Source organism: Balaenoptera borealis (genome assembly GCF_965194805.1).
Source record: "Balaenoptera borealis genome assembly, chromosome: 10".
Classification (NCBI taxonomy): Eukaryota; Metazoa; Chordata; class Mammalia; order Artiodactyla; family Balaenopteridae; genus Balaenoptera; species Balaenoptera borealis.
In genome coordinates, this window is record NC_138874.1 from 62,268,210 (window position 1) to 62,282,967 (window position 14,758).

Below are 14,758 nucleotides of genomic sequence, written 5' to 3' on the forward strand. Positions count from 1 at the left end.
GCATCTCCCCAACTTTCTCTCGCCCCTCCAGGTCCCCCGCCCGTCCTCTGGTCATGTTCCTCCCCTGGGATTCCCTAGTCCAAAAGATGTCCTCCCTTTCCCAAAGGATTTCCCTGCCCTTCTGATTTTACGAACTCATCTCCCCAACAGGTTTCTAAAGTGCGGGCTGACGTGCTCCCCCTCGCCCACCACAAGGAGCCGAGCCCGGGCAGGTGAGCCCCGCGGAACGCGCACCGAGCGGCCCCTAGCTTGCTCGGTGCCCGCCGGGTCGGCTCTCCCTACCTCCCACCCCGGCCCCAGCCGCAGCCACAAACAACCCTACAATAAACAAGGGGACGGGATTGGGCGTCCGCGTCCCGGAGCGCACCGGTTGGGGGCAACTCCTCACCCCCGGCGCGCCGCCCGAAGCCCCAATAGGCGGGCGCCAGGAGAGCGGAGGGAAAGGGAAGGCGGCGAGGGGAAGGCAGGCAGGGATGGAGGGAGGCACGGCGCTGTGAGAAGCGAGGAGGTGGGCTGCAGGGGACGCCGAGAAGCGGCGGGGCTGGCACAGGGGGGAGGCGCCGGGGCGCGCGTTACCTTCGTCTTGCCCCCGCAGTGGCAGCAAACGGTCCACAGGTACTTGAGCGTCCGCCAGAGCAAGATGATGAAGAGGCCCCCGAAGAAAGTCACCATGGAGGAGGCCAGGAAAGCCCACCACATGCGCTGGCCCCGGCTGTCGCACGGCACCTCCATGGTCACCGGGATGATGAGCGCATCCATCTTGGGCTCGTGGACCGAGGACGAGGAGGAAGAGGAGGAGGAGGAAGAAGAGGAGGAGGAAGAGGAGGAGGAGGAGGACGCGTCTAGGCTGAGATGGTTCGCGTGTATATTGCTACTCATTCTAAGAGCGCTGCCTCCGCCGCCACCGCCGCCGCCGCTGCTGCCGCCGCTGCCGCCACCATTTGCCATAGCTAGCAACGGGCAGCCGGCGCAGGGGCTCGGGGGAGCTCCTCCCGCCGCCAGCGCCACCCCGAACACCCATCAACAGCCATATTGCTGCTATTGCTGCCGCCGCCGCCGCCGCGGAGCACGGGGAGGGGGCGGGGAGGCGCCTGGGCTCGGGGAGCTGTGCGCGACCTGGCGGGGTGCGCGGAGATATATACAGCGGGCCGCCGCCGCCGCCCGCCCTCCCCCCGGCCGCCGGCCCGCCCGCCCAGGGGGGAGGGGGACGGAGCGCGCGGGCAGCTCCCCTCCCCGGCCCGAGCCCCGCTAGCCCCGGGCTGCGCGGGCCCAGAGCGCCGAGAACGAGGGGGCGCCGCGGGCCGCCCCCTGGCCCGCCCCGGCTCTGCGCGCCGGCTCGGTTGCCCTCCGCGCCGCGCCGCGCCGCCCGCCCGCGGTGCGCCACGCGTTTGCGCCGCGCGCTCCGGCCCGGGACCCCTCCCCGCACGCAGCCCGCGCCGCTACGCCGCCGCTCTGGGCTTATTAGGCGGCGACTCGTTAATAATGTCTCATCAGCCCCCTGCCGGGCGCCCCCGCGCCAGCCCTCCTCTCTCGGCTGCGCTCGGCTCCCGCTCGCCGCCCCGGTGTGCGCCGGGCCGCTGCAGGTTCACCGCGCCCGGCCCGGCCCGCCTACGCCACCGCCGCTAGCCCATGTTCCCGGGATCCCCGAGCCGCGCCGCCACGCCGCTGAGCCTCCTCGGCCTTCGCTCGATCTTCCTCCCCGCTTCCTCAGGCTCCTCCTCGTCCCCGTCCTCGCCGCCCGAGCCTCTCCTGCGCGCGCCCCGCGCTCCCCGCAGCCGCCAGCAACAGCAGCTGCAGCAACTGGAGCGGGCGCGGGCTCAGGCCGCCCGAACGGGAGGGGAGGAGGCTCGCCGCGCTGGCTCGCCTCGGCTCCGAGCTGGGCAGGGTGCCGGCAGACCCCTTGGCGACAGCCTGGCACGCACCCCTGAGCCGCAGTGCGAAAGGTAGAGAGCCCCAAATCCAGGCGCGGGACCCGACATCTCTCTCCAAGGTGCTGCGCCCCCAGCCGAGCGCCCTGGGGGACCCGAGGAGGATGGCCGGGCGACGTTGGCGGGCCATTTTTCCCACAGGAGCCCCCAGTGGGGAGGGGAGAAGTGACCAGCTGTTGATTGCACAGGCCGGACGCCCCAAGCTCCTCGGGCTTCGGGAGTGAGGAGGACCCTTCTCCAGGATACACACCCTCGTTCGACCCCTACCAACCCCTGTCGCTCTTCCCTGTCGCCTTCCTAGGTGCCCCAGTGCCCCCTGTGTTCTGGAAAGCAGGGCCATGCAGGGGCCTGGCAGGTGGTCTGTGGCCTTTGACAGCAGCAGGTGGTTTTTCTGCCTTTTCCTTATTAAGCGACAGAGGCTGCCTAAGACAGTAGGCAAAGATGGGCAGGGCAGACCTGACCTCAGGGACAGTGAAAACTCCTATAGACAACAGAGTTCCCTAATGTCACTCCCCTTTTATTCAGCCTCAGACTCCATCGTGTGAGAAGGGCAGCTCCAAGCTCCATTAAAGCCCACCTTTCCCCATTTAGGGTCTTCTGTCCTCCCCACTTAGAGGAGAAGAAGGTGTCTGGGTTTGTTCAGCAGCCTCTCCCTAACCACCAGGGGAAATCCCCCTTCTGATTCTCTCAACCTCTGCTCCCTCTGGACACTGCCCTTCCTTATGCTACCAGCTGGACCACAAGTTTTTCCAGCACTAATTAAAAGGAAGATGATCACATTCTCCCCTCATTGCCCACAGTGGTTTCCCCAAAGTTTCCAGCTCATTAGTTTAAGCCTAATTGGAATTCTCGGGTTGCTTTCAGGCCTTTCTGTGGTGAAGGCCAACTTAGCATCCTTCACTGTATAGGCCTGTGCTGTTTCTGCCTGAGCCAGAGTTCAGCCCCTCCCCTTGCCCTTGGAGGCCGTAGGATGCAGGGGAGGATGGGGCAAGGGAGGCCAAGCTGGGCAGAGAAGCTCAAGGGGATGTCTGAAGCTTCCTTCTCCTGCTTGATTCAGAGTACATTCACTGGGCTCAGGACACACATCCATTAGTACAGTCAAGGACAAAGTCAAAGGGGAAATGGAATGAGGTAAGAGTGCTTAAGTGTTTGGTCCTCAAAAGCAGTATGTAAAAGGGAGCTCCAGACAATATTTTCCAGAAAGTGAAATTGTCTGTCACCCACATGGTACCTGCAGCCCGGTCCTCCACGTTCAGAAACCACTCTGGGCACATCCCTGCCTCATCAGCCCCATGCATGCAGAGGCCCTGGGTCCTTTCCAGCCCTGGGTTGGGAGGATCAGCCCCAGAAGTGCTCGGGGGATGTGCAAGAAGGTGGCTGAGGCCCTGTGGTTCCTTGATTTATTAGCCTTCTAGATGGCTGTACTTTGCTGCCTTTGGGCCTCAGCATATGCCAGGAAAGTTAAGGACTTTCCTTACATTTTAGATTTGAAATTTAAAAACAAAACACCCGTAACACGAAAAGAGCAGCAAAGGATAGGACTGTCTCCCCAGTGGGATATGAAACCCCCAGAATGGATTCCCTCCCCCCATATAACTGAGCTTCCACAAACCAATGAATGCCCTCCAGGCTTTCCTGGACTTTCCCCACAGCCTGGGCTCCCTTCAGACACCAGTCCGGGGGCTAGTAGCAAGAGGCCGCTGACTGCTGTGACTTCTATCGCCCCAACTGCCGAATCCCCAGCTGTGTTTCTCCTCCATCATCACCTTCATCATCTCATCATTCTTGCAGAGGTTCTGGGAGGCCCCTGAGACATCATCTCCTCTGCTCTCTTCATCACTCGTCCCTGTGCCGACTGAAGCTTGTAGCAACTTCCGTGTTACACAAAAATGAGGCTTAGTCAGGATTCTCAGAGACCCTCACCATCAAAGTCAAGAAACTACTACTCCTACAATCCCCAGTTCTCACCACCTCCTGACTGGTGGGCACCAAATGAGAGAGTGGCCACCATTCACCACCACGCACCAGAAGTAGACCTCATCAGGCCATGGCCCAGCTCTCCCGCTACCTCCTTACCAACCACAGACTTCAGAAAACCTGGCACCTGACCTCACCAATTTAGGCCTCAAACTTAAAGGGAACCTTAGGTAACCCTTCATTCATTGTGCTTCCTCATTTGTAAATTAGAATAAAAATAAGAACTGCCCTGCCTACCTCAAAGGATTGTTTCTAAGGTTGAAAAAGAAAACACACAGATCTTCTTTGTAATTACTGTGACCCAAAAACAAACAGCCAAACATAGATCAGAGCTTCTGACCACCCCCCCCCCAAGCCAGTCCCTGTGTTTGTGTAGCGGGGGAGATGGGTACAGGCAAGATTGTCGCTCCCTGACCCACACTGCTGTCCTGCACCCCATGAGGCCCCTCAGTTGGGATGAGAACTGAAGCACAGTGCCTCTGCCTTCTGCTGCAGCCGTTACACAGCGGCCCACATGGACCCACAGACAGCTGGGTATGGACAGACTCCAGGGCGTTACACAGCCGCTCCAGGCCGGTGGGCCCTCAGAACCCTGACACGCACGCCCGCTCCCCACCTTCCCACTCTCTGGGATGGCCTTGGGAATGTGAAGGCTATAGAGAAGCACCTACAAATTGCCCCGGTGCATTTCACCTCTTGTAGGTGTGTCTGCAGGCTGGGAATTGAGAGCCATTGCACAAGAACTGAAAGTCTTTATGAAAGTAGAAATTCCAACCTCCCCCGTTCTGAAAACAATACAAGCCACTTATTTATTTCTAGTCACATTTATAAGCTTCTCAGCGAGGAGGGCAGCCTCTTTATCATGTCAACATGTGCCCGTGGCAGGCATCACAGCAAACTGGGGTTTCACGTTTCTAAATTATTCTACTCTGAACAATCCCAACCGATTTAAAAGAAATAAATAAAAGTGCATAAACACACAAACTAAAAAGGCAGAGAGACTGAAGTAATAGCCAAGGAGAACAAAGAAGCTTATTTACTTAAATGTCAGCCCAACATCACAATTAATGTACATAGATTCCATTTTTTTCAGGCCTGGATCTACTTCCCATACTCTTGACATAAATCTGGGTGATTCTGCTCTAAAGAAGCCAGGTGAACTCTGTAAGTGATTTAGCGCCCTCTGGTGGTTCTTCTTGGCACATGACATTATTTTGTGAATGTTCAAAAAAGGAGCTTATTAAAACAGAAATTTGAGATATGAGAATTCCAAAGAGAAAACTCTGCTGTAAAAATCTACAACCACAATAATATTAATTATCCAGTTGTCAGTCCTACTAGCATATACACTGTTGTGATAAAGGCGCTAACGGGGTTCACGTCACCATGATTTGATGTCAGATCTTCTAAGCTATAACTACTATTGGTAACCTAACACTACTTAAATTACCACTGTGTTATCTTCTGAACGGCTAATAGTACTCTCACTTTCCTTACCCTAGTCTTTATAATCTCTTTATAGTGTCAGAAAGGGCAGTAGCTATTCTCCCATTTACTGGCAAGGAAACTGAGGCTTAGATCTGTCGAGTTATCACGAGAGACTGTACCTTTGGAGAAATTTCTCTCTTTGTGATTTATAACAAAAGAAGAAGACCACTGCAGCACATCCCTTGAAACCATGCTCAAGGGCCTCTGAGTACCAGAAGGGAGCACTGGTCCCCAGGATGGAGAGAGGGACTCAGAGAGCAAGCTTTGAGGGGTTTGTTTACTATAAATACCTTTTTCTACTTATAAGAATAATTCAGACTCATAAAGTTTCATAAAAGAGTATAAAAATCACCTAGATATATACAAATATAATTGTCTTTTATATGTTGACCTTATACCCTTATCAACCCATCTTTAATTTGAAAAAAAAAAAACCCTGTATTTCTCAGTTTCCCTTGCAGTGGGTGTGGACCATGCGACTAAATTTTAGCCAGTGGAATCTGAACAGACACTACATGCACTCTATAGGTTGTACGGTTAAAAAGAAGAGACATTCCCTCTATTTCCCATCTCTTCTCCCCACTGGCTGGAATATGGATGTGATCTTAGTTCATGAGGTTGAATAACTGCCTCTTTAGCACGCAACAAATAGAAGGAGTCTGGTCCCCCAAACACCAAAGAGCTAGGACATCAGCCCATGGTTGTTTAGCTCACCCTATTAAGTGAGAGGGGGAAAAACTCTCACTTTGTCCCTGTTATCTTGTGGTTTGGAACAGCAGCCAAAGTATATTTCTTAATAAAGGAACTTATTATTTTCAGTTGTTAAAAAAAAAAGTCACCTAGAACCTCACCATTAACAGATAACCATTATTAATATTTTTCAATAAATTTATTTATTTATTTATTTTTGGCTGCATTGGGTCTTTGTTGCTGCACATGGGCTTTCTCTAGTTGCGGCGAGCAAGGGCTACTCTTCGTTGCGGTGGGAGGGCTTGTCATTAGGGTGGCTTCTCCTGTTGTGGAGCACGGGCTCTAGAGCCCAGGCTCCGTAGTTGTGGCACACAGGCATGTGGGATCTTCCTGGACCAGGCATCGAACCTGTGTCCCCTGCATTGGCAGGTGGATTCTTAACCACTGAGCCACCAGGGAAGTCCCACCATTATTGATATTTTTATATATTTCTTTCATGTGTTTTCTTGAGTGTGTATTTTTGCAAAATTAGGGTTAGGTTGAACGTCTAATTTTTATTCTATTGTCCCTTAACATTACACTGTAAGCATTTTCCTCCATGTCATTAAATATCATAGATACTTTTTTTTTAATAATTGAATACTATTCTATTAGATGGCATACTGCTGACACTTAGGTTATTCCAAAACTTAACATCTTTTAAAATAAGTCTCAAACCTGTGTCAGTGATTCATACTAGTCAAAAAGATGCCCTGAAGATTTCCACAGACTTTCTTACTCCTAGCCCCAGCACCTGTCTTCTAGAGAGGGTGCATGTCCAAGCCAACCTGCCTGTGGGCTACTTCCCAGCCTTGCCCTATATCAGGGACCTCATATCAGCCAGTTCCAAGTGAAGAATTTGGGAGCCAGGACATGGCACCCAGAGAAAATTCTCCCCTTTTCTCACACATGAAAGCCAACGGTTCTGGGGAAAATAGTGTCTGTGGTCCCACCATATCTTTCTCAGTCATTGTTCCCAATGCCAGCCAAGATACAAACTGAAAGAATGTAGCCTTCATTTCCCTAAACTATTGATACATCCATGGCTGGGTCAAAGTAGGCCCAACTCATGGACCATGCCCTGCTTAGAATTCGTCCTCCACTTCCATCCCATCAGACTTCTGGAAATTCCCGCCTCCCTTTCATCTCTGTGAGCAATGTCACCCCATCAGGACATCAGTACTGTGGAACTTGCCTCTGGGAGGTAGGCAGGGCAAAAATTCATCCACCCATTTTCACGGTGGGAAAAGAAGGCACCAAAGGAAAGAGGTTCTCCTCGGTACTCCTCACTTGTTCTTCTGACTCCCAGACCAATAGACTTTCTCATCCTTTTCTTAGAAGGTCCCTGATTTGATCTTTGCGAAAGCTCTGGTTCAAGATCTGGGCAGTCTAGAACTCAACTCCTCATCCCTCGTGCTCCAAGGTACTCGACTGACTACATTATAAAAGGGATGGAGGGACTTCCCTGGCGGTCCTGTAGTTAAGACTGTGCTTCCACTGGAGGGGACACGGGTTCGATCCCTGGTCGGGGAACTAAGATCCCGCATGCTGTGTGGTGTAGCCAAAAGAAAAAAATAAGAAAAGAAAAAAAATATAAAAATAAACGGGATGGACTGTGCAGATGAATCAAGGGGTTTAATCCTGCCTCTGCCTAGAAGCTCTTGCCACTTGTGCAAAAAAGGACAATGCTGAGGCCATCCTTTCCACTTACAAACCCTCTTGAGAATAAGGAGAGATGAGTCAAAAGTCAGACGTCTCTGTGGGTTTCACTGACTTCTAATTTTGACTTACACTGTTGGTGTCTGCTTTTGGCGTAAACTTATCCAGAGCAGGATCACCCTGTTTCACACTGACAATTGGCCCCCCTTGAAGTCACATCCCTTCTTTAACTTTAGTATCTATCCCACAGTTGCCAAGCTTCCTGCTTCCCAAAGATGAGATCATAATTTAATGGCTTAACAAATTATAAACCATGGTATTTTAATGAGAGTTAAGGCTACCTGTGTGAAACCAAGAAATTCTGCTTTTGCAATATTTTTGCAAAAACAAACAAAATAAGACAAAATCCCAATCCAGCAATATCCTGGGAGTCGCAGAAGAATAAGCCATTAAGGAAACACAGCTCCAAAAACTGGTGGCTGAGTTCAAGAGGAAAATTCATTACAAGTCTTTATGGAAGGAGTTTGCCATGTTTCAAGCTGAGTCCTTGAGTCTGCCACCAAGGGGAATTCTGCACAGTTGTCCTACTAATCCAGAGAGAGTGCTGTGCCAGTGCCTACAAGTCCAAACACAGAGAGCAGTGACCTCTGGCTTCTCCGGGTGCTGAAGCTGTTTGGCGGCATCCGCTGAGTGCCCCACCAGCTCTTCCTCCCTGGGGACCTCTGACATAGGCTTATATGAGCACCAACTTTGGATACTTTAGATACTTCTAGAAAGTATGCACTATGCAAAAAGTATGCATCCCTTGCACTATGCAGCTGGGACAGAGCAGACTGTTAGAGGCAGATTCCCCCGGGGCACATGGCTGAGTCTTTGCATTCAGAAAGCCCCGGGGACCCCCTGGATGCTGTGCTAAATGCATTCCCTGCGAGTCGCTGTGCTGGATTGCAGGCTTACGGAAACATCCCTTTGCTTATCTGTAAATCTCATTTTGTTCTTCCCTCCTTGTAACAAAATTGAAAGCTGTGAGTTGAACAAAGTAACGCACAAGTTGTCCTAACCATTCTGGGAACTCCCTGGGTCATGGACTTAACAGCTTTTGATTTCACTTGCTCCTGACTCTTCTGTCAAGATCTGTCTTGGTGACACTATACTGAGACATACTGGCTGATATGCATAAGTGGCATTTACTTCAGAGGGTAATACATGTTCTGGTTAAAGTACAATGGCTCAAATGGGAATTCCAACCCCTTTACCATTAGTGTAGAAATTCAATGGTTCATAATCTGGTGACCCATTGAAATGACTTCCCATTAAACTCAGTGGGAGAGACCATTTGAATCCGAACCAATCTAAAGACTGAACAGGATTTATCCCCACACTGCAACGCCCAGAAGGCTCACTCTGGGGAGATGGTGTCATCAGCACTACCTGGGAGCTGAGATGACAGGCAGAGAAATGGCATGTGGCAGTACATGCCCTTCCTTCAAGGGCAGGAATAGTCATGATTACCCACTAAAGAGGTCAGGGACCACAGGAAGCACTTGACATGTCCCCAGATTTAATGCAAACATTTCCCCCAATTCTTACATCGCCTTCACAACTTTTACCATATCATCATGCTGCCTGAACTATTACTTAATATTTGTCTCCAACTGATTGCTTTTACTTACTCAAATTTATATCAAAAGGATATTCTATAACACTGCCTTCGTGGAAAACCAGCATTGCTATGCACAGAAGGTAAATAAATAATAAGAAATAAAATTAAAATAAATAAGATAAAATACAAACATAGAAATAAATAATAAATAGAAGGAAAGTGTAAAAACAGACATAATAAATAAAAACGATGCTATCAAGTCAGAACTTGATGTTGTCAACAGCCAGGCCTTACCCTGAGGCCTGGACTCCCTTTGCTAAACGGAGAAACTGGCGAGTGATATCGATGTGTTGCAGTCACTCCAACTGTCTCCGTGACAACTGGGTTTGAGAAAGGATTGAGCAGGGCCTGACTTTGTCATTGAGTGCCAGGATGGAGGATGAGCTAAAGTCAGCCTGTATACCACCTGGGGCCACACAGCTTATCCTTCGAGAAATGCTGTGTTTTCTTTCTTGGTTTAATAATTCTAACAGGATCCCATAAGTAGGTATTACCCTCACTATACAGATGTAGAAACTGAGGCTCAAATAGGTTATGTACCCGCCTCACCCAGAGTCACACACAGAGCTGGTATTTGTTCCAAAGCCTTCCTGGGGTCAGTGGACAACGTCAGCCTCATGGTCAACCAGCCCTCAGCCCCCTCCTGGGACCATCCTAACTCTAGAGCTGGAAGGACTCTAGAGATCATTTTCTCTGACTTTTTCTTTTGAAAGGGAGGAAAATGAGGCTTGGAAATATTATATAACCTGCCCAAATCTTCGCTCACCAGGGACTGAGCTGAAGTTGGAGTCCAACTCTCCCCCGTTCTTATCTGTGCCTTTCCTGCCCTCTCAAATGCCACCTGGGCAGCAGATGGGCCTGCTGGGGGCCTGGGGCCCTGGCCATCATCCCCTCTGTTCCCAGCAGGTCTCAGAAATCCCTTCTGGCTGACCTTTCTTTAAAGAAATGCTTTCTTTAAAATGAGCCCTGGGGCTTCAGGCAAGCCAGGACCTTCTCAGGGCATGGTGGGGCGAGGGAGGAGGGAGGACTTGGTGCCGTGCTGTGCCTTTGGAGAGAAAGAAGGTGTTGGGAGGTGGATGGAGCGATGGAAAAGTTCACAGAAAGCAAAGTGTGAGGCATGGGAGAGGGACTGGGAGAGCAGAGAAGGAGAGGGAGAGACAACAGGAAGAGTTAAAGGAAGGAGAGGGAGAGAGATGGGAACAGAGAGAGAGAAAGACACAAAGAGGGAGGGAGGGAGGGAGGGGGGAAGGAAGGAAGGACAATAAGGAGACCAGAGATACAAGGAAGACAAAGGGACACACAGTTGCCCAGTTGGTGGCCTCTTCTGGGTGCTCCGCTTCCCTGGCAAAGCAGACAGCTTGCAGCTGTAGTATAAGGGGGCTCCGAAGCTTCTGCAGTAAGAAACAAATCGTTTCCCTTCTAAAGGAAAGACACAGAATCCCGGTGGCAAATTCCTGGCAGTGCACCTTCCCACTATCCCCCACCCTCCTAACTCCCATCACTCTGGGTTTTCTCCTTTCCCAGGAGAATAAATACTTGAGATGCTGGGCCTACCTGCAAAGCACAGGTCTGGGGAGACCCTACAGCTTGGACATTCCAACCCGAAAGACTCGGGGTCTGCACTGGTTGGGGGTGACCCTGGGCTGTGTGTGCAGGAGATGGGGACAAGGGAGGAATCCCTTCATTATGTGGTCTCCTCTCGTCACCAAGATGGAGACTGATAATCATAGGACTCAGCACGATCGATATCTAGAAACTGTCACCCAGCCGAGAGAGTGTCCAAACGGCCAGGCAGCAGTTCCTCATCACCGTGTCAGCTGCAGTATGACATGCTTCTCAAAAATCCCATCCAGCCCAGCCTCCTCACCAGGAAAAATGACCAGGACACTGGTCTCTCCAGGTGACTGAAGAGGACTTTAAAGCCAAGGGAGGGGAGGGGGAAGGGTAAGATGTGACAAAGTGAGAGAGTGGCATGGACATACATACACTTCCAAACGTAAAATAGATAGCTAGTGGGAAGCAGCCGCATAGCACAGGGAGATCAGCTCTGTGCTTTGTGACCACCTAGAGGGGTAGGAAAGGGAGGGTGGGAGGGAGGGAGACGCAAGACGGAAGAGACATGGGAACATATGTATATGTATAACTGATTCACTTTGTTATAAAGCAGAAACTAACACACCATTGTAAAGCAATTATACTCCAATAAAGATGTTTAAAAAAAAAAGAACGTAGATAGAAAAAATAATAATAATAATAAAGCCAAGGGAGGAGCCGGGGAGAAAAGTATCTCAACCTAACACATCCTATTCCACTGCTCCAGGACTCAGCCCCTCAGTTCTACAAAGGAAAAAACCTGGTTGTTTATTAGGCAAATATTTATTAAGCACCCACCACGTGCCATGTGCTTTGTGATCTTGACAATTTCCATAAACGGGGTCTCCCCGCCCTCAGCAGCTCTCTCTACCACCGCGTGTGGGTTCCCTGGAGGAGCTACCACCTATATTAAAGTATTCTGAATCATAACCCAGTGCAAGTGCCAGCTCAGCCCTGAAGTGCCTACATGTTCCTGCTCTGGAGTTGGACAGAGCTGGGTTCAAATTTCAGCTCTGCTCCTCTCTCTGGCTGTGGGGTGTGGGTTACGCTTCTTAGCTTCTTGAATTTCAGTGTCCTCATCTGTGTATTAGGGAGAATAGAAGTGCCTCCTCAATGAGTTGTTATGAGGATCAAAGGAAAGAATCCAGATAATGCTCTTAGCACAGTCCCTGGCACATGGTTAACTCTTGGCTTTTCGCTGTGCTCTGCTATCATTAATAAAAGCAGAAACATGGGTATATACCTCTTCCCACTTTCTCCAAGTTCTTATCCTCCACACAGTGAGATACCTGCCCCCCTCTTTGGTCCCTTGCCATGTTACCCTTGTCTTTTTTTTTTCTTAACGTCTTTACTGGAGTATAATTGCTTTACAATGTTGTGTTAGTTTCTGCTGTATAACAAAGTGAATCAGCTATATGTATACATACATCCCCATACCCCCTCCCTTTTGCGTCTCTCTCCCACCTTCCCTATCCCACCCCTCTAGGTGGTCACAAAGCACCGAGCTGATCTCCCTGTGCTATGCGGCTGCTTCCCACTAGCTATCTATTTTACATTTGGTAGTGTATATATGTCCATGACACTCTCTCACTTCGTCCCAGCTTCCCCTTTCCCCCGTGTCCTCAAGTCCATTCTCTACGTCTGCTTCTTTCTTCCTGTCCTGCCCCTAGGTTCATCAGAACCATTTTTTTTTAGATTCCATATATATGTGTTAGCATACTACCCTTGCCTTTGCTCCCCTCTCTCAACCCAGAGATGACGGTAGTCTTGTTTACTCCTCTTTGTTTCCTGCTCAATGTTGTCTCTCTTCCTGCGACTGAAGGATTGTTCCATCCTCTTTTCCCCCTTTCCAGAACTTTTGCTCATTTCTCTTCTCCTGAGGCCAGCCACATTCTCTTGTCCCACGAATGTATGTCTCAACAACAGTGAAAATCTCAGATTCACAAGCAAAAATGCTTAGAGAGAATGTGGAAGAGAAACAGGTCCGCTCCCAGTAAAAGGAGGGGGGCGGTAAGGAGATTTATTTATCTTTTTGTAAGTTGTCCATATCATCAACAAAGACAAGACTTTGTTGGGCATCTGGTATATACATTAAAGCTTATTAATTGACCAGAATTTTAAAAATTTGTAAAAGAAGATACACATCCTCAACTCAAAATGAGAAGGATTCCCAAAGATAAGGCTTCATTGAATAGGAATTCACAATCCAAAATTTCAAAACCCATGAAAAAACAATCACATCAGGGGCAAATGTCAATAGATAAAAGGAAAGCAAGATCAGCTAGGGCTGTCAAGAACTTCTGGTAAATGAATAATAAGAGAGAATATAAAATTAGTTATTTTAAATTATTAAAGGTATAAATGGTACAGATGAACTTATGTGCAAAGCAGAAATAGAGACAAAGACGTAGAGAACAAATGTATGGATACCGAGGGAGGAAGTGGTGGTGGAATGAATTGGGAGATTGGGATTGACATATATACACTACTATGTATAAAATAGATAACTAATGAGAATCTACTGTATAGCACAGGGAAATCTACTCTATGCTCTGTGGTGACCTAAATGGGAAGGAAATCCAAAAACAAGCAGATATATGTATACATATAGCCAATTCAGTTTGCTGTACAGCAGAAACTAATACAACATTGAAAAGCAACAATACTCCAATAAAAATTAATTTTAAAAATTATTAAAGGTATAAAAGAAGGAAATAAACTGAAAAAATGCAATGGAACAAAAAACAAGCAGATTTGGAAAAGAACCAAAAAGAATTTATGGAAAAAGAATTTAATAGCCACTGAAATTTTAAAACTCAGTGATTAGGATAAATAGCAAATTAGACTCGGATAGGATAAATAGCAAATTAGGCAAATAAAAATAGATCTGAGAAACACACCCAGAATGTAGTACACAAAAAGAAAAAGATAGAAATAAGAGCACTGACTTGGCGGTCAGAGCAGATAGAAGGAGAATGTGTATCATATGGTATCTAGTGAGAGTTCCAGAAAACGATCATGGAGAATAAGGAGAGATAATATTCAAAGAGATAATGGTGGAGAATTGATGAAAAACAAGACTTCATAAATTCAGGAAGCACAAGTTCTGGGCAGGATAAATAAAAAACCAAACCCTATAGATGCTTTGTAGAGAAACCATAATTCACCAACGTCAAAGAGTAAAATATGAAAAGCAACAAGAGAGAAAAGAGAAATTACCTATGAAGGAATGACGATTAGCAGACTTCTCAACAGCAAAACTGAACCCAGGGACAGCAGAACAGTATCTTCAAAGGACTGAATGAAAATAACTGTCAACCTAGAACTCTATGCACAACTACATTGTGACTCAACCGTGAGGCTGAAATAAAATGTTTTTAGACAAATGAAAACCGAAAGCATCTGTCACCAACAGACTCTCCCTGAAAGAATTTCTGAAGGATGAACTTCAGGGGGCAAGAAACGGAACACAGAAGGGAGAAATGAAGAAGAAACTCTGATGAGCAAAGATATTGACTACCACATGGGTAATAGTCTACACGCACTAATTTCTAAAACAACCACAGCAATATTAATGACCAATTTGGGCAGGACCAAACAAGATGGAACCAAAATACCAGACCCAATAACATGTTAGAGAGTGTGCAACAGGGTTGACCATATCAAGATACTTAGATTTGTCTGTAAGAGGGTTAGAGGTATGAATCAAGTTGAGATTAAG

The 14,758-nt window shown here is 48.7% G+C and overlaps 1 protein-coding gene across 19 annotated transcripts in view; it reads right to left on the bottom strand.

The window, feature by feature from the left end:
* Positions 1–14,758, bottom strand: part of KCNMA1 (potassium calcium-activated channel subfamily M alpha 1) — a 775,994-nt gene that overhangs the window by 746,895 nt on the left and 14,341 nt on the right. For 5 of the 19 annotated variants that reach the window (XR_014249397.1, XM_082408746.1, XM_082408750.1 and 2 more), the window contains exon 1: positions 577–1,126. The exons of 2 other annotated variants lie outside the window; for them this stretch is intronic. Coding sequence is in view for 14 of the 17 variants with exons in the window: in XM_082408746.1 (XP_082264872.1) it covers positions 577–948 (372 nt within the window). In the remaining 3 variants the exon portion in view is untranslated. Of the gene's footprint in view, positions 1–576; positions 1,733–14,758 lie in introns of those variants that run through there. 12 more of the 19 variants (XR_014249398.1, XR_014249399.1, XM_082408745.1 and 9 more) reach the window with 12 other exon arrangements.